The 20292-nt window shown below is 42.5% G+C and overlaps 1 protein-coding gene across 5 annotated transcripts in view; it reads left to right on the forward strand.

Moving 5' to 3' along the window:
- Positions 1-10027, forward strand: part of GK5 (glycerol kinase 5) — a 77007-nt gene extending 66980 nt beyond the window's left edge. For 4 of the 5 annotated variants that reach the window (XM_060197470.1, XM_060197471.1, XM_007529954.3 and 1 more), the window contains 3 exons: positions 738-797; positions 3711-3844; positions 9470-10027. In XM_060197470.1, the coding sequence (XP_060053453.1) occupies positions 738-797; positions 3711-3844; positions 9470-9618 (343 nt within the window). In that variant the 3' untranslated portion in view covers positions 9619-10027. The remainder of the gene's footprint in view (positions 1-737; positions 798-3710; positions 3845-9469) is intronic. The other variant, XM_060197473.1, reaches the window with a different exon arrangement.
- Positions 10028-20292: the final 10265 nt, after the last annotated feature.

The following is a 20292-nucleotide window of genomic DNA, read 5'->3' on the forward strand; positions in this document are numbered from 1 at the left end:
AACGTGACTATAATGACTCTGGGATGTTTAGTATTTCAAATAAATTTTATAGAAGGGAGATAGCATAGTGGTTATGCCAAAGACTTTGATGCCTGTTGCTCTGAAGTCCCAGGTTCAATCCCCAGCAACACCATAAGCCATTGAGCACTGCTCTGATTAAAAACAACAATAATAATAGTAGCTTTTGTATGTTTATAAAAATATTTTTTATATTTTAATAAAGTAGATGTTTATGTTATGTGGTTTTAATGTCTATCACTGCTTCAAATCTTTACTTGTAGAAACAATAAATTGTCAAAAATTAAGCTCTTTTAAAAAAATTTTTATTATTGGATAGAGTCAGAGAGAAATTGAGGGGGGATACAGAGAGGGAGAGAGATACCTGCAGCCCTGCTTCTCGAGTCATGAAACTTCCCCCCTACAGGTGGGCACTAGGGGCTTGAACCCAGGTCCTTGTGTACTGTAATGTGTATGCTCAACCCAGTGCACCACCACCTGATCCCCAATAATTAAGACTCTTGTACAAAGTGGAAGAGCAAAAGACACTGAGCTTCTTATTTATTTGGGCATCTACTCGTGATTTCTTGTCAATATGATATATTTCTTTAATATCTTCTCTTATTTTATGAGTACCAGAGTTCAGATTTTTCTAGATTGGAAAAAAAATGGAATTATTATGGTACAAATTTCTTCTAAATAATTATCTTGTTTCTGTTTGTTTCTTTGTTTTTGTCTAGAAACAAACAGTTATATGAGGTGATGCAGAAAGAGATTCATATTCCTATAACAAAAATCCGGTAAGTAAAGTCTGCTTCTCATAGATTCGATTTAGTCATTAGTAGTAAGTGGTGGTGGCAACAGAGAAGTGGTGAAGAAGATGAAGTGTTGGATTCTCAAGCATGAGGTCCCGGGTTTGAAGCCGGCATCTCACATGTCAGAGTGGAACTATCCATGGTTCCCCCTCTCTCCTGCCCCCAGGCTAATTAAATAAATCCTAAAAAAGGAAAAAAGATAAAGAAAGAAAAGGAGGAAACAGCTTCTATTACTGTTTGTATCATTATAATTATTCAGGATTTCAAAAAGAGATACTGTCCTGTTTCTTTGCATAAAAATTCTTGGTCATAGGAACTCGGAAGGAAAGGAAAGCTACGTTTGGATTTGTGAAAAATAAAACACAGCATGGGATTTGGGGGAATCTTAGTACTTGTGTGTATTATAAAAATCTTTGCAATCGGAGCCGGTCGGTAGTGCAGCGGGTTAAGCACACATGGAGCAAAGCACAAGGACTGGCATAAGGATCCCAATTTGAGCCCCCAGCTTCCCACCTGCGTGGGGCGGGGGTCTCTTCACAAGTGGTGAAGCAGATCTGCAGGTGTCTATCTTTCTCTCTCCCTCTCTGTCTTCCCCTCCTCTCTCCATTTCTCTTTGTCCTATCCAACAACAGCGACATCAGTAACAACAATGATAATAACCACGACAATGGTTAAAAAACAACAAGGGCAACAAAGGGGTGGGGGGGGGAAGCCTCCAGGAGCAGTGGATTCATGGTTCAGGCACTGAAACTAGCAATAATCCTGGAGGCAAAAAAAAGAAAAAAAAAAAAAACGAACGAATAAGTAAAGCTTCAGAGTCAGCAAAATTGCTCGCTTGAATCAGCTGCTTCTCCATGCAATTGACTCAAGTTCGAGCCTGGCTGCCACAGTGTTGGAGAAAGTTTCAGTGTTGAGATATCTTTCCTTCCCTATCTCTTTGTCTCTAGCTATCTATCGGGATTAAATAAATACATAAATAAATAAATAGTCATCACAGAGCAGTGAAGCCTTGGCCACTATGACAGAAACAACACCCCACTAAGATCTTTATCCCCTAGAGGGATAAAGAATAGGGAAGCTTCTAATGGAGGGGTTGGGATACAGCACCCTGGTGATGGGCGTTGTGTGGAATTGTACCCCTGTTATCCTACAATTGTGTTGATCATTATTAAATCACTAATACAAACAATGCAGTAAAACCTAGAGGGTTGTTTCTCTAGAATATAATGTGGATTTTTCTAATTATTTATTATATTTTTTAAATTATTTATTTTATTTATTTATTCCCTTTTGTTGCCCTTGTTTTATTGTTGTAGTTATTATTGTTGTTGTTATTGATGTCACTGTTGTTGGATAGGACAGAGAGAAGTGGAGAGAGGAGGGGAAGACAGAGAGGGGGAGAGAAAGATAGACACCTGCAGACCTGCTTCACCACCTGTGAAGCTATTCTCCTGCAGGAGGGGAGCTGGGGGCTCAAACTGGGATCCTTATGCCAGTCCTTGGACTTTGCGCCACGTGCACTTAATCTGCTGTGCTACCACCCAACTCCCTATTATATTTATTTTTAAGTTGGTGATTTATTAAAACGTTGGATAAACTTTTAAAGAAAGAAGAAAGAAAAAAGAGAGAGAGAAAGAAAAAGGTTAAATCAGAACTAGCAAAATAGCTCACTTGGATGGTGTGCTGACCCAGGTTCGAGCCCAGCCTCCTACCCACCAATCCCCACCCCCCAGCATTGAAGGAAGTGTCAGTGCTGTGACCTCTTTCTCTCTCTCTCTGTCTCTCTCTTTCTCTACCTCTACCTCTCTGTATCTAAAGAAAAGGAAAAAATAAAGGAAATAAAAAAGTTAAATTAAGGCTCTAAAAGCAGCATGTGGCCATTGAGTCATGGTGGATAGGGGCCGGGGGGCCGGGGAGTAGCTCAGTGAAGGAACGAGGGTTTTGTCCCTGTAAGACCCTGGGCTTAGTCTCAAGAGCTAAAAAAAAAAAAAAAAAAAAAAGGGGGGGGGGGAAAAAGATGATTAATGTCTTTTTTTTTTTTACTTTCCCTTTTGTTGCCCTTGTTTTATTGTTGTTGTAGTTATTATTGTTGTTGTTATTGATGTCATCATTGTTAGATAGGACAGAGAGAAATGGAGAGAGGAGGGGAAGACAAAGAGGGGGAGAGAAAGACACCTGCAGACCTGCTTCACCACTTGTGAAGCGACTCTCCTGCAGGTGGGAAGCCAGGGGCTTGAACCGGGATCCTTACACCAGTCCTTGTGCTTCGCGCCGCATGCACTTAACTCGCTGTGCTACTGCCCGACTCCCGAGTAATATCTTTTTAAAAAATTTTATTATTGATTTATTATTGATTTACAAAATTATAAGATAACATGTGTATAATTCCATACATTACCACCACCAAAATTTTGTGTCCCCATTCCCTCCATTGGAAACTACAGCAGTTCCCCCAGGTTACAGATATAGGTTGACTATTATTTCTATAGCTACCTATCTCTAGTTTTATATATTGGGTCATTTTTCTATGGTCCTGCCTCTGTTCCTTTTCTTTTTAAAATTTATTTATAAAATAAAAAATAGGAAATATCAACAAAACCACAGAATAAAAGGGGTAAAATTCCAAACATTTCCTACCACCAGAGTTCCATATCCCATCCACTCCCTTGATAGTTTTCCTATTCTTTATCTCTCTGGGAGCATGGGCCCAGGGTCTTTATGGGGTGCAGAAGGTGGGAGGTCTGGTTTCTGTAATTGCTTCTCCGTTGGACATGGGCGTTGGCAAGTTCATCTATATTCCCAGCCTGTCCCCGTCTTTCCCTACTGGGGCAGGAAGGATGAGTAATGCCTTTATGCTTTTGTAACAGTAATTTGCCTGGAACCCCTTGCTACCCACAGGGCAGATGGCGGAGTTTGTAAGAACAGTTTTGTCATGCAGATGACATCAGACCTGATCAGCGAGGCCATAGATAGGCCTGTCCACATCGACATGTCCTGCCTGGGTGCTGCCTCGCTGGCCGGCCTTGCTGTGGGTATGTGTAAGACACAGGGGCTTTCCTGCAAATGGTTTTCTGTTATTTCTCCTCCCACATCTTTCTCCCTCTCCCCCCGAACCCCCAGCCCTCTCTTTCTCTCTGTCTCCTCATGCAGGTTGGAAAACCAAGAGCACCTTGCTGTCCATGAGGCTCCGTGTGTGGGTACGGAGCTTCTGTGCTTGTCTCTGTGCAGGGCACTGCCCCTCCTCCATCATGGCTGCAGTCCTAAAGCATGAGGTTGGGGAATTTTACTCTCACCTGCTCTAGCCTTTTAACAGGAAGGGTCTCTGGCTGGACTTCCCAAGTGCACAGATGTGCCTTTAGCATTAGAAACCTCTGCATTCTGGGCCGGGAAGTGGTGTACCTGGTTGAGCACACATGTTACAATGCACTAGGACCTGGGATTGAGCAGTGTGTGTGTGTGTGTGTGTGTGTGTGTGTGTGTGTGTTGGAAGGGGAGGGCTTCCTGAGTGGTAAAAAATGCTGCAGGTGTTTCTCTCTCTTTCCCCTACATTCTCCCCCTTCCCTCTCAGTTTGTTTGCCTCTATACAATAAATTAATAAATTCAACCTGAGCTTATTAAAAAATAATAAAGAGGTGGCTGGGCAGTAGCACAGCAGGTTAAGCACACATGGTGCAAAGCACAAGGACTGGCATAAGGATCCCGGTTTGAGCACCCAGCTCCCCACCTGCAGGGGGGTTGCCTCGCAAGCGGTGAAGCAGGTCTACAGGTATCTGTATTTCTCTCCTCCTCTCTGTCTTCCCCTCCTCTGTCAATTTCTCTCTGTCCTATCCAACAACAACAGCTATATAACAACCACAACAAGGGCAACAAAATGTGAAAACTGGCCTCCAGGAGCAGTGGATTCATAGTGCTGGCACCGAGCCCCAGCAATAACCCTGGAGGCAAAAAAATAAAAAAATAATAATAAAGAAACCTCTGCATTATTGGGCTAGAAAGAAAGCTTACTGGATAGCATGCTTGCTCTGTCCTACTAATGATCCAGGTTCGAGCTCAGTCTCTACTACATTGAAGCTTCAGTGCTATGGCGTCTTTCTGTCTTGGTCTTTCTGTTTGAAAAAAGTTGGCCTGGAGCAGTGAAGCCCCAATGATCACACACACACACACACATACACACACTGCATTCTTTTACTTATCAAGTGTGTTAAAGACCCAGTTACTCACTCAAATCACTGCTAAGGACAAAGTCTGAAAGACTTGGTTCCTGGAAGCAGTCAGACAAGTCAGCCCACTGTGAAATGTGTGGTGAACGCAGCCAACAGCCATGGCACCAAGCAAGGGGTGTAGGTTTCCTTGAGAGGAGCAGCACAGAGTTTAGGTTTGAAGAGGCTGGGCATCCAGGGAAAGAGACAGAAGACAAATGAGCCAGTAGGGACAGCAGCTGGTGGGCAGGCAGGCCCATTCTTTAAAGTTTGTCATGGCACTGGAAAAGGAAAAAATTAAAACAAAACAAAACACCAGGCGCATGCAGACACTAAGCCCCAGTAATAACTTTGTTGTCAAAAAAAAAAAAAAGAAAAGAATAAGAAACTCCTGATTTATTTATTATATGTATATATGATTTTATATTAATATACATATATATTATTTATTTATTTTTTAACCAGAGCACTGCTCACCTCTGGCTTATGGTGGTGCTGGTGATTGAACTTGAAACCTTAGAGCCTCAGGCATGAAAGCCCTTTTGTGTAACCATTATGCTATCTCCTCAGCCCTGTATTTATATATGTGTGTGTGTGTGCATGTACATGTGTATGTGTGATAGAAACAGAAATTTAGAGGGAAGGGGAAGATATGGAGAAAGGAACCAGGTGGTGGCGCACCTGCTTAAGCACACACATTACAGTATCCAAGGACCCAGAGAGACACCTGCAGACCTGCTTCACTGCCCGTGAAGCAACCCCCCTGCAGGTGGTGAGCCAAGGGCTTGAACCTGGATCCTTACGCCAGTCCATGCGCTTGATGCCATATGCATTTAACCCACTGCACTATTGCCTGACTCAATTCCTCTCTGTCTCTATCCAATAATAAATTTAATTTCGTTTTAAAAAAATTAAAAACAAGAAAGGGAGAGAGACACCCACATCATTGCCTCACCACTCGTGAAACTTCCCCTCTAGGTGGGGACTAGAGGCTTGAACCTGGGTCCTTGCACACTGTGATAAATACACTCAACCAGCTCCCTTGACTATTTTTCTGATACCTATAAATTGATATTTTTACATGTAGGTAATCTGGGGGCTAAGTAACGGCACACTTGGTTAATCACACACATCACAGTGCATAAGGACCTGGGTTCAAGCTCCTGGTCCCCACCTGCAGAGGGGAAACTTCACAAGTAGTTAAGTGGGGTTTTCCAGGAGGTGGCGCAGTGGATAAAGCATTAGACTCTCAAGCCTGAGGTGCAGAGTTCAATCCCCACAGCACATGTGCCTGAGTGATGACTGCTTCTTTCTCTCTCTCCTCCTATCTTTCTTATTAGTAAGTAAAAGCTTTAAAAAGAAAATTGTCAAAGCAGAGCTGCAGGTGTCTCACTGTCTCCCCCTTCCTTCTCCATTTCTCTCAGTCTCTATCCAATAATAAATAAGTTTTTTTTTTTTTTTTGTCTCCAGGGTTATCACTGGGGCTCGGCAGCAGCACCACTAATCCACTGCTCCTGGAGGCCATTTTCCCCATTTTGTTCCTCTTGTAGTTGTGCTTATTGTAATTGTTATTGTTATTGTTTTAATAGCTGTTGTTTTTGGATGGGACAGAGAGAAATCAAGAGAGGAGGAGAGAAAGATAGACACCTGCAGACCTGCTTCACCACCTGTGAAGCGACCCCCCTGCAGGTGGGGAGCCAGGGGCTTGAACCCAGATCCTTAAGCTAGCCCTTGAATTTTGTGCCATGTGCACTTAACTCTCTGTGCTACTGCCCAGCTCCCAGAATTTTTTTTTTTATAAAAGAGAATCTAATTTTGTAATAGACTGACTTTGTAAAAAGGAAGAATGGAACTTGATAGAAACTTCTAGGACTCTTAGTGCATTGTTCAAAAGAGGAAATGCACTTTATAAAGCCTGGTCACTGGGCCAGTACGTGAGAGTAGGTGAGCTGTACCCAGTGGGCTGATACGACTGCTCTCCCTATGCACACAACTTCTGCTAGAGTTACAAGTGTGTTTCTGGCTGCTCGTTCTGGCTGCTGGTAACTCACGCGACTGTCTTTGTAAGGAACAACTCATGCCAGAGCAACAATATTGTCTAGAGTTGAAATTTATTTTTTAATTTGAATTTTTTTGTTATCTTTATTTACTTGATAGAGACAGCCAGAAATTGAGAGGAAGGTGGAGACAGAGAGGGAGAGAGAGATAGAGAGACATGTGCAGCACTGCTTCACCACTTGCAAAGCTTTCCCCTTGCAGGTGAGAACTGGGAGGCTTGAACCCAGATCTTGTTCACTGTAACATGTGCGCTCAACCAGGTACACCACCACCTGATCCCTGGTGCTGGGATTTAAATAGCTTTTTTATGAAATTTCATAATTTGAAAAAGAAATGGTGTGGTGCAGTGGATAAATGGTTGAACTTTTCAAACGTGAGGTCCTAAGTGTGATTCCTGGCAGTGCATATGCCAGAGTGATGGTCTGGTTCTCTCTCTTCTCTTTCTCTACCCTCAATAAATGAACTTGTAAAAAATATTTTGGGTTGTTGAATGTAAGACATTAATTCCCCAATAAAGAAATTAAAAAAATATTTTGGTGGGGTGGGGAAGATAGCATAATGGTCATGCAAACAAAATTCTTGTACCTGAGGTTCCAAGGTCCCAGGTTCAATCCCTAGCACCAACATCAGCCAGAGCTGAGCATTCTGGTAAAAAAAAATATATATATATATATTTTTTTTTTGAAGTTTTTCTAAAAAAGTATTTATTTGTTATTTAATTTGATAGGACAGAGAAAAATCAAGAGGGCAAGGGGGTGATAGGGAGAGAGAAAGAAAGAGATACCTGCAGCCCTGCTTCACTACTTGTGAAGCTTAACCTCCCTGCAAGTGGGGATTAGGGTCTTAAATCAGTCCTTGCACATGGTAATGTGTATGTTCAATCAGTTGTGCCAATGCCTAGCCCTTAATTTTTTAAAATTTCTTTATTGGGGGATTAATGTTTTACAGTCCACAGTAAATACAATAGTTTGTACATGCATAACGTTTCTCAGTTTTCCACATAACAATACAACTCCCACTAGGTCCTCTGTCATCCTTTTTGGACCTGTTAACTTTGGTGCAATACACCAAGTCTAGTTCAGGCTCTACTTGTGTTTTCTCTTCTGATCTTGTTTTTCAACTTCGCCTGAGAGTGAGATCAGTCCATAGTCATCCTTCTGTTTCTGACTTATTTCTCTCTCTTTTTTTAAAAAAAAGATTTTATTTATTTATTCATGAAGATAGAAGGAGAGAGAGAAAGACATCACTCTGGTACATGTGCTGCTGGGGATTGAACTCAGGACCTCATGATTGAGAAGCTAACACTTCATCCACTGTGCCACCTCCTGGACCACCTGACTTATTTCTCTTAACATGATTTCTTCAAGCTCCATCCAAGATGGGCTGACTTTATTATTTTTTTTTAAAGAAGAAGAAGAAGCTATTCATTATTTAATCCCCTACTTTGACTTTTTTTTTTTTGCCTCCAGGGTTATTGCTGGGACTTGGTACCTGCACCACAAATCCACTGCTCCTGGAGGCTTTTCCCCCCCTTTTGTTGCCCTTGTTGTTTTATCGTTGTTGTGGTGATTATTATTGTCGTTGTTACTGATGTCATTGTTGGATAGGACAGAGAGAAATTGAGAGAGGATGGGAAGACAGAGAGGCTGCCTGTGAAGCAGCCCCCTGCAGGTGGGGAGCCAGATGCTCGAACCAGGATCCTTATGCCGGTCCTTGTGTTTGCGCTTAACCCACTGCACTCCCAAATTTGACATTTTTATGTATTTAAAATATATAAAATATATTTTATTGCCTTTTAGCTCAAGACCTGGGGGAAAAATCTTCAATTATTTTTGCCTTCTTCCATTGTTCAGGAAGAAAATGTACTATTTCTTTTTTTTTTTCTTATCTACAAGTCATGAAATTAAAGGATGAGAAGCTATGACTGAGGGCCAGGTGGTGTCACACCTGGTTGAGCACACATGTGACCGTGCCCAAGGATCAGGTTCGAGCCCCTGGTTCCCACCTCAAGGGAGAAAACTTCGAGAATGGTGAGGCAGTGCTGCAGATGTTTCTGTTTCTCTTCTTCTCTATCTCCCATTCCCCTCCTGATTTATGACTTCTGTATTCATTAAATAAAGATAATTAAAAATATTTTAATTAAAAAAAAGAAAGTGACTGATCTTAAACTGATTTGATGCCCTTCCCCCCACCCGCCAGATGAAGCTGACCGTTAAAAACCAGTAAGTCCTTAAACCTTGGTTTACTTATTATCAGGTATAGTTAGTCTAGCAAACATCTGGAACTGTATTTTAAAATAATTATGGTTTATCTTTGTACCATTTCCGCAGGTTTGTGGGTAAATTTCATGTATTCATTATTTATCTTCAATTTCGGAATTTTTTTTTTTTCCATGTATAGGGTTTTGGGCTGACAAAGAAGAACTAAAAAGACTGAGACAAAGTGAAATGGTTTTCAAGCCACAGAAGAAATGGCAAGAGTATGAACCAAGTATGGAGAACTGGGTCAAAGCCGTGAAACGCTCCATGAATTGGTATAATAAGATGTAGAACCACAGAGGCTGACTGAAACCATAGATGGATAATTGGTGGGACACACAGATGGGACAGAGCTTGGGGACAGCCGACACGGTGACAACTGAGAAGATTTTAAAAATGCACTTTGCAACCTGAGAGAAAAAGTATTGCTTCTGGGAGGAAAAAAAATCTTTTTACATTTGAACACAGGCAAGCAGAATTACCTCAAAATCTTGTCTTCTGTTTCTTAGCAAACTGTGGAGGACATTAGCCATTTCCAACCATCTCTCAACCGCTGGTGAATTCTCCTCCTTTTTTCTACTGGTCAGTGTGATTGTAACACATCACTGTTTACTGAGTTTATAGTCCTGGGTATATCCCACCCACAAAGCAAGTGGGGAAAATTCCGTACACTTAAAAGAGACGAACTGAGGAAATGTGGCATTTTGAAGCTTTCATATTTCCTGCTGAAAGCTGTTATTATTGTTTCTAAATGTTAAGTGCAGTAGGTCCCTCTTAAGTCAGCCAGTTACTCAACTCTTGACTGAGTTTAAGCTCACCGCCTTAAGTTTTCCTTTTTAACAGAAAATCTGACTATTCTTAATGTATTGAAAAACACTGGAAAATAAGTTTAGTTAGCAGAACCAAAAAGGGTCTTAGTGCATCAGAAAACAGAAAGCGCTACCTTTTCCTTCTCAAAGTACAGTTTTCCTCAAAGTCTTTGGACTAAAGTGTAGCATGCGTCCCATTTCCTAGAAAGCACAGGTTGAACCTACAAAGCCGATCTTCCTTCTCTTACTGTCTGCCGTTCTTAGCTGTTGAGATACTTACACAAAAATGTCTTTTTTCACTTTGCTTCTCTTCCCCCTTCCTCCTTCCCCAGAGCACTGCTCAGCTCTGACTTTATGGTGATGCTGGGGACAACCTGGAAGCTCAGAACCTCAGGCTTGAAAGTTGTTTGCAGAACCACTATGCGCCATCTCTCTGTCGCTCTCTGTCTCTGTCTCTCTCTCTCTCCAGCCCGTGTCTTTTGCTTTTATGAAGTGCCTAATTCCAAAGCCTAACTTGAAAAGTGTGCTACTTTATTGAGCATTGAAGAGCAGCCTTCATCGGGGGCAGGGGTGGGGTGGGGGGTAGTTATTTCTCTTTTTGTCGTCTATCTGGTCTGTCTGTTACCTGTGCGGTGGGTAGGTGCAGATACCAGCAGGTGTGTGATTCGTGCAGAGGTGATGGGAGTCAGTTCGCAATCGTGATTGCCAACTCTCCACCCACACCCCATCCCCTAACTAGAGATAGATTGTGAGGAGCTGGGGCAGACCCACATTTTCAAACATCCTTGTTGAGTTGTGCATAGGTTCAGGCCAGCTATAGCCTGCTCTCTCCTGCGGTCTTTGCCCCTCCCTCCCTTTGGGCCAGGTTCCTTTTGACTTCGAAGCAACAATGAATGGATTTCCCTGTCAGACTTTACCACGCAGGTTCCTGCTGTTAGAGAGCTAGCCGTTAGGTGATCTTGGAATTGAAGAAATGGCTCTGCCGTGGAATTTAATTGTTGCTGTCATATATTCCGTTTTAGGAATAGATGTGTTAGGAGTAGCTAGGGTCAAGCTGCATTCTCCCAAATTTCGGTCCGAACTTTTGGTGTCTTTTTAAATGATTATGACGTTTAGGCCAGTGAAACAGCTCACCTGGATAGTGTGCATGCTGCTTTGCTATGCTGTGTGACCCAGCTTTGAGCCCAGCCCCCATTGTGCTGAAGGAAGCTTTGGTGCTGTGACATTTTTCACTCTCTTTTTTTTCCCCTCCAGGGTTATCTATAGGGCTCAGTGCCTACACTATAAATCCACTGCTCTTGGTGGTCATTTTTTCCATTTTATTGGATAGGATAGAGAGAAATTGAGAGGGGACAGGAAGATATACAGGGAGAGAGAAAGATAGACATCTATAGACCTGATTCACTGCTTGTGAATTGACCCCCCCTGCAGGTGGGGAGCCAGGGGCTCAAACTGGGATCCTTGAGTGGGTCTTTGCGCTTTGTGTGCTTAACCTGGTGCACCACCACCTGCCTCCCCACCCTACCCCCGCCACACTCTCTGTCTCTATCTGAAAAAAAGAAAAGAAAAAGAATAGTTATTATGATTTTTGATGGAAACATATTGCAAGTATAAAGTACCACTAAGGTTTTTTGTCTGTTTGTTTTTTCAGTTTATTAAGATTTGGGGGAATTTTTTCTTTTTTTTTTTTCTTTCCTCCAGGGTGTTCACTGGAACTTTGTGTCTGCACAATTTCACCAGTGTGGCAAGCTTGTTCTGTTTTATAGATATATGGAGTAAGAGGTAGGGTGGGGGAAGGCAGAAGAGAGGCCATAGCACCACCCATCACTTGTAAAGCTTCCCCTTCGTAGGGTGCTCCCATGTGGTGTTCCTGCAGCTCAAACCCAGGTCCTCAAGTTTGCTACACTCAAACCCAGGTCCTCAAGTTTGCTACACTCAAACCCAGGTCCTCAAGTTTGCTCTCCCGGACAGGCCACCTGCTGCCTTGATTTGAAGGAAAAAAAAAGTAGAGGTGTTTTGTTTACTGTAAAAACCTGATTCTATTGTGTAGCAACTTTCTTAAGCTATTTTTCATTTCATACATATTTTTTAAAGATTTTATTTATTTATTAATGAGAAAGATAGGAGGAAAGAGAAAGAACCAGACATCACTCTGGCACATGTGCTGCCAGGGATTGAACTCAGGACCTCATGCTTGAGAGTCCAAAACCTTATCACTGTGCCACCGTACATATTTTTTAACTAAACTTAGTTGCCAATTAGAAGTTTTTCTGTCAAAATCCTATTAAAATGAAAACTGTTCAGTCATTTTACTATAGTTAGGATTTTCTCAGTGGTTAGGATGTAGTGCATTATACTGCTAGTATTATCAACACTTTTCTTTTTTCAATTTTTTTAAAAAAATTATCTTTATTTATTTATTGGATAGAGACAGCCAGAAATCGAGGGGAAGGAGAGAGAAAGAGAGAGACACCTGCAGCACTGTTTCACCATTCACAAAGCTTTCTTCCTGTGAGTGGGACTGAACCTGGGTCCTTGCACACTGCAGTGTGTGCGCTTAACCAGGTGCGCTACTGCCTTTCCTCCTGTCAGATACTTTTATGAGATCTGTAGTCGTCTCATCAAAGAGGAGAATGTCCTGTGCAGTCTTTCTTCCTGTAGCACTGCTTGCATTACTACTAGGTTTTGTATATTTTTTGTATCCAGTCAAGGCATATAGTATTAACATTTTGAGACAGTTATTTCCTAAGGATTCTATGCTGTGCATTGTGGGATACTTAGCAAAGTAAGTCCCCAAACATGGTCATAAGTCCCCTGTTAAAGTCAGCCTCATTTAAAAACCACAGGCAGAGACCATTAGGAGAGAGGGAAACTTGGTGAGTGTAGAGTCTGCTGTTTCCTTTTCTCTCAGCCTAATTTTACTATAGGAAACAGTGGTTAGCAAAAAAAAAAAAAAGAAAAAGAAAGAGAAAGAAAAAGAAGAAAAAGAAAGTGGTTGCATCTTAGAGTTTCTACTGTGCTGGTTAATGAAGTTATTTTTTAAAGAGAACATCTCATGCTGCCATGGTCCACCACTGTGTTTAGCCCTGTGTCCTTGGTAGCCTGAGTGGCTTGGTGACACAGCTTCAGACCCGGTGGAAGTGGGCAGCACCTCTGATTCGCTCTGCTTTTCTGCTTCCTTTTCATCTCAGAACTAAGGAGGTGCTCACTCTCTTCTGTCTGCCTCTCTGAACGCCTCCTGCACACTGGAGCTTTCTCAGAAAGCAAACCCTGTCTCCTTCCACACAACTCAGCTCTGTGCCTTCCTGTCTCTGAGTGCATCTTTGGCACATAACCTGTCACCATAGTGGCGCATAGGTTTGCTGACGGGTGGGCGGGGGGGGGGGGGTGCTGTTTATACATATTTGTTGGAAGTAAAATATATGTTGATGGGAGGAGACTACTTTGTTAAGATAGCCAAAATTCTTCTGTTCTTATTTGAAAACCCCTCATATGTCTACATGTTTGCAAATGTATTTGTGCAGAGAGAGAGAAATGTCTTTAAATCTTGTCTTAAGATATCAAGTAGGAGCCTTTCTGTCAATTGTTACAAGCCACCTTCCTTCAACTACAGATGATTAACAGATTAAAATTTTAAAATGCCAAGCACTCTGTTGATGAAGGGAAGAAACATCCTAAATAGTCCTACTTCAAGGGACTTGCAAAATAACCCAAGGGTGGCTGAGAGATAGCTGACTGGGTAGGGAGCACACCTTATCTGTGTCGCCCAGGTCTGAGTTCTGGCACGTACCACAGCACTGGGGGAGGGGAGCCTTAGTGCTGTGATGTCTCTTCCTCTGTCTCATTCTCTTTATCTGAATGGGAAAACTCAGCCCAAGAGTGATGAAATCATGTATGTGTGAGACTTTGGCTCTGGATATATATTCAGATGATATCTCATCCAATAGAGACTGGACCTTACCACATGTGAGGCCTTGGGTTCGAGCCAGGCACTGCCCAGATGCCCATAGATGCCGTAACGGTGCTCCATGGATGATGGAACAGTGGTGGCTCTCCTGTCTCTTGCACCCTGTCCAAAAAATTTTTTAATTGTCCTCCCTAAGGCCACTCGGCACCACGCACACATGAGCAGCTCTTTATTACTCTCCAACTTGACATTAAAAAAATAATAATCATTTAGCTCAGGATCTGACATGAATTGTGTAATTCTTTAGAAGGAGATAGAATTGGGGGTCGAGCGGTAGTGCGGGCTGCGGGTTAAGCGCATGTGGCGCAAAGCGCAAGGACCGGCTTAGGGATCCCGGTTCCAGCCCTCAGCTCCCCACCTGAGGGGAGTCGCTTCACAGGCAGTGAAGCGGGTCTGCAGGTGTCTGTCTTTCTCTCCCCCTCTCTGTCTTCCCTTCATCTCTCGATTTCTCTCTGTCCCATCCAAAAACAAACAGCAACAACAATAATAACCACAACAGGGCTACAACAACAAGGGTAACAGAAGGGGGGAGAAATGGCCTCTAGGAGCAGTGGATTCATGGTGCAGGCACTGAGCCCCAGCAATAAACCTGGAGGCAAAAAAAAAAAAAGAAAGAAGAAGGAGGAGATAGAATTATCTTGGAGTTCTTCAAGTGGTTCTAGAATCACCCCCAGAAGTAGTCACCTCAGAATTCTGAGTTCCTTTGGGAAACTCAAGTCACGCTTCTCAATTAGAATTAAAAGGTCATGTGGTCCAGGAAATGGCAGTGGATAAAGCACTGGACTCTTAAACAGGAGGTCCGGAGTTCAATCCTTGGCAGCACATGTACCAGAGTGATATCTGGTTCTTTCTCTTTCCGCTTATCTTTTTTATGAATAAATAAATAAATCTTTTTTAAAAATAGGAATTAAAAGATCAGGACACAACTGGACCTCGATCATCTCAGAGCCATTTTTTTACAAACCAGAGTTCAGACCAGTCGAAATGATTACCCCCCTCCTCCCCAGAGAAGCTAAGCAAGTGATCCAGTCTTGCAGCCTCCTAACCATAAATACGTTGGTACGCCAGCATCTGTCCTAAGCCCCTGGCTCCACTGTCACCCTTTTCTCATGGAAGCCTTACCCCTCGAGAGATGCAGGAATTATGGCAGGAGCTGGTGTGGCAGAAGCAACAACCTGCAGAAACAGGGGCGTCCTTGAGAGCTCTATGATTCTATTTCCTGTCTTCCGGGCCCCCTCTAACGGCACATTTGATTTGTTAAGATGAAATGGCCAGGTCTGGGCATATATTTTAGAAAATAAATGATACAGAGATTCCTATTGAAATGAGCGCTATCTCTACAAGAAACTGCCAAACTACATTTGGGAGTGGTTGTGCTTTTACTGTACACTCCCACAGGCATAGTGTGAGGAGCCCAGTGTCCACGTCCTCACCAGCAGTGAGTGGTGACCTACGTTTGCAAGGGCCACGGAGACGGGTGAGTGCTTTAACCTGCATCTCAGTAACTAATCAAAATGTACCCACTCCAGTCAAAAGTCTCTCTCTTGCCCTTTTATGAATTAGATTATTTGCTGAATGAGCCACATCTTTCCACGAAGATCTTTTTGTGTGTGCGTGCCAACTTATTCTTTTTTTTAAAAAATCTTATTTATTTATTGTCGAGTAGAGACAGAGAGAAATTGAGAGGGGAGGGGGGGGGCTGGGTGGTGGAGCACCAGGTTAAGTGCACATAATAAGAAGCATAAGGACCCAGTTTGAGCCCCCGGCTCTCCACCTGCAGAGGAGTTGCTTCACGAGCAGTGAAGCAGGTCTGCAGGTGCTTTCCTGTCTCTCTCCCTCTCTATCTTCTCCTCACCTCTCAATTATTCTCTGCCCTATCCAAAAATATCGGGGGAGGGGGGGAAAGCACAAGAGCCCTGGATTCGTAGTGCAGGTACCGAGCCCCATTGATAACCCTGAAGGCAAAGAGAGAGGAAGTGACAGAGAGACACCTGCAACCCTGTAGGTCCTTGTGTACTGTGATGTGTGCGCATAATCAGCTATGCCACGGCCTGGCCCTTCTATGGTATATTATATTGATTTTCCATATGTTGAACCATCCCTGCATCTTTGAGATCTTTTTTCTTTTCTTTTTACTTGATAGAGAGGTAAAGAAAGACACTTCCAGCCCTGCTTCACAGCTTGTGAAGCTTGCTTCCCCACTATTCATGGGGACTTGGGAATTGAACCTGGGTCCATGAAGATCTTTTATACACAACTTAAAAAAAAAATCAGTCCAATGACTTCAGAAATCAGGAAGTAGGACTTTCTTTCTAAGCAAAATGTGGTCAGCGTTTGAACATAATTTTCTTTATTTTTTAAAATTTTTTTATTTATTTACTTTCCCTTTTGTTGCCCTTGATGTTTTTGTTGTTGTAGTTACTATTGTTGTCACTGTTGGATAGGACAGAGAGAAATGGAGAGAAGAAGGGAAAACAGAGAGGGGGAGAGAAAGACAGACACCTGCAGACCTGCTTCACCGCCTGTGAAGCGACTCCCCTGCAGGTGGGGAGCCAGGAGCTCAAACTGGGATCCTTACGCTGGTCCTTGCACTTCACACCACGTGCGCTTAACCCGCTACACTACCACCCAACTCCCTGAACATGATTTTCTAACGTGCTCAGAAGAGATCTCAGATATCTTTTTTGGATTCATTATATAGAGTAGTACTAATCGTGTGTAACAGCAACAACAAAAAAAAAATGTCAAAGATACTAAAATGTTGAATGTGAAAAAATATATTTAGCTATCATAGTGTTTCTAACTTTTTATTTAAAGCTGGTTTGTGTAATTGTTTCAGAATGATTTTATGGAAAATCAGTTCTAATTTTTCCTACTCATGTAAGGCAGCTTAGGAGGATTCCAGCTCACATGTATCAGGGAATTTGTGAGCTTCTCATGGGAGTTCTTTACAAACTTCATAGTTTTATTAGTTATCTACAGCCCTATAAATCGCTGTTCAATATCTGTAGGTAAAATCTAGGGTGTATGGGAATAGAAATACTTTTCCTGTATAAGTGAATCTTTTCCTTTTGTGTCTACTTCAACTTTAAAATTTTTCTAATTTGACCTGGAAATTATAAGCTACTATTTTCTGTGTATTAAACTCATAGCAAAATAGTCATCTTAAATACGGCTGCTGTCATGGAAGGTAAATTTGGACTCACTGTGGTTCGAGAAGAAAGGTTTTGTGTAAGCTTGCCTCTCTAGACCTGTTCAGGTTTATTGTAATAAGTTCAACATTCTTTTCCAAGAGCGATTACTTGAAAAGGATCAATTCTCTGTGGTGGGACAAAGGTGATAAAATTTTTAGAAATATACTGTGTTTTTAAGTATTCAAAGATTTTGAATACCTGATGGAAAGACAATTTGAAATGTAAATGTGATTTAGCCTAGCAGCTGTTAAAAATCCCTTCTGAAATTACTTGTGAAACTGCAATGAAGCCATAATGAGTGATCTATATGTACTGCATATTAAAACCGTTTTCATTTTATGATTCTTGGTTCATTACTCTGGGGTCAGACACATATAAGCGGTGTCTTTATGGTGGAGATTTCAAACAGAAAATGTAGAATCAGTAGCAGGGCCTGTGGTATCATTATGCAGTGGGAATTTTTTTTTTTTAATATTTATTTTGGATAGAGACAGATAAATTGAAAGAGAAGAGGAAATAGAGGGAGACAGAGAGAGAAAGAGACCTGCAGCATTCCACAACTTCTGAAGCTTCCCCCTTACAAGTGGGGACCAGGAGCTTTGCCCAGTGCACCACTACTCAGCCTCCATAGGAGGGAATTGAAAGGAAGATAAACAGGACTGGGCAGGCAGTAGGACACCCTTTTAAATGAACTTTCTTTCTTTTTTTAAAATCTTTTATAATAATTTTTTCTTAATATTTATTTATTCCTTCTTGTTGCCCTTGTTGTTTTATTGTTGTAGTTATTATTGTTCTTGTTATTGATGTCGTTGTTGTTGGATAGGGCAGAGAGAATTGGAGAGAGGAGGAGAAGACAGAGGGGAGAGAGAAACAGACACCTGCAGACCTGCTTCACTGCCTGTGAAGCGACTCCCCTGCAGGTGGGGAGCCGGGGGCTCGATTATCGAGATCCTTAAGCCACCTTGCGCTTTGCGCCATGTGCGCTTAACCTACTGAGCTACCACCCGACTCCCTTAAATGAACTTTCTCTCTGGACTGCCATTCTCTGTTCTTAAGATAAACAGGAAGTTTTAAAATTTTATTTATTATTTATTTATTAAATAAAGACAGAAATCAAGAGGGAAGGAGGAGATAGAAAGAAGACAATGTTAAACTAAAAAATGAAAAATAAAAGGGAGAGGGAGATGAAAGACACCTACAGCCCTGCTTCACCACTTGTGAAGCTTTCCTCCTGTAGGTGGGCACTGAGGGTTTGAACTTGGGTCCTTGTGCGTTGTAACGTGGACTCAACCAGGTGTGCCACCACGCAACCCCTAGGGAATTTTTAAACAATGTTCCTATTTAATATTCCATAGAGACAGAAATTAAGAGGGGTGGGGAGATAGAGAGTGAAAGAGACAGAGAGACATCTGCAACCCTGCTTTACCACTCATGAAGCTTTTCCCACTGTAGGTGGAGACCAGGGGTTTTAACCCCAGTTCTTGCGCACTGTAATGTGTGTTCTTTTTTTTAAAACATTTATTTATTTATTTCCTTTTGTTGCCCTTGTTGTTTTATTGTTGTAGTTATTATTGCTGTCATCATTGTTGGATAGAACAGAGAGAAATGGAGAGAGGAGGGGAAGACAGAGGGGGAGAGAAAGACTGACACCTGCAGACCTGCTTCACCGCCTGTGAAGCGACTCCCCTGCAGGTGGGGAGCCAGGGGCTCGAACTGGGATCCTTATGCCGGTCCTTGCGCTTTGCGCCACCTGCCACTTAACCCGCTGCTCTACCGCCAGACTCCTGTAATGTGTGCTCTTAACCAGATGTGCTGGGAAATTGTGCAGATGCAGTCACATCTGCCATGTTGTCCCCTCAGGCTACTGCTAGTTCCCGGAGAGTTGGGACATTCTTGGAGTGCCTGTTGTGCCATGTTGTGCCCTCAGGGCATTGTCTATTTTCCCCCCCCTCCCGCAATATTTGGAGTGCTTTGGTCACTCCTCCCCCCTCCCATTCTCACGAAAGCTGCTCCTATAAAAGCCCTTCTTCTGCACCTCGCTCTCTTGCCAGCGCTTCACTCCGGTGTTCAGACGCAGGAAAGGTTACTGTGTGAGGCGGCCATTTTCGCTACCTCCACGTGGCTCAACCTGCTTCTCTAGCACCCAACTCTGAGGTGTCAGTGCAAATAAAGATTTGTGCTCCCTCTTCGCTCTGGACCTCCTCTCTCTCTTCTCCGTAGCCTACACAACAACACAAATGCACCACCATCTGGCCCTGGAAGTTTTTTTTTTTAAGATTTATTTATTAATGAGAAAGGAGAAGAGACAGAAAATCAGACATCACTCTAGTGCATGTGTTGCCGGGGATCAAACTCAGGAATTCATGCATGACAGTCTAATGCCTTATCCACTGAGCCATCTCCCAGACCATGATTTTTTTAAAAGATTTTTTAATATTTATTTATTTATTCCCTTTTGTTGCCCTTGTTTTATTGTTGTAGATATTATTGTTGTGGTTGATGTTGTTGTTGTTGGATAGGACAGAGGGAAATAGAGGAGGGGAAGACGGGGAGAGAAAGATAGACATCTGCAGACCTGCTTCACGACTTGTGAAGCAAACCCCCTGCATATGGGGAGCCAGGGGCTGGAACTTAGATCCTTGCAGTGGTCGTTGTGCTTTGCGCCCTGTGTGCTTAACCTGCTGTATTACCACCCGACTCCCGATTTTTTAAAAAATTTTTTTAAGTACCATTCAAGCTTACAAGAAGGCACGTGTCAGAGCTGCTGACAAGTATAAGCAATATCCACAGAGGGAGCCCTTTGGGCATTTATGTTTGTGTTTCCAATGTCTTTTTAAAAAAATTTTTTTTATTTATAAAAAGGAAACATTGACAAAACCATAGGATAAGAGGGGTACAGCTTCACACAGTTCCCACCACCAGAACTCTGTATCCCATCCCCTCCCTTGATAGCTTTCCTATTCTTTAGCCCTCTGGGAGTATGGACCCAAGGTCA

This window comes from Erinaceus europaeus, chromosome 9 (genome assembly GCF_950295315.1).
Source record: "Erinaceus europaeus chromosome 9, mEriEur2.1, whole genome shotgun sequence".
Classification (NCBI taxonomy): domain Eukaryota; kingdom Metazoa; phylum Chordata; class Mammalia; order Eulipotyphla; family Erinaceidae; genus Erinaceus; species Erinaceus europaeus.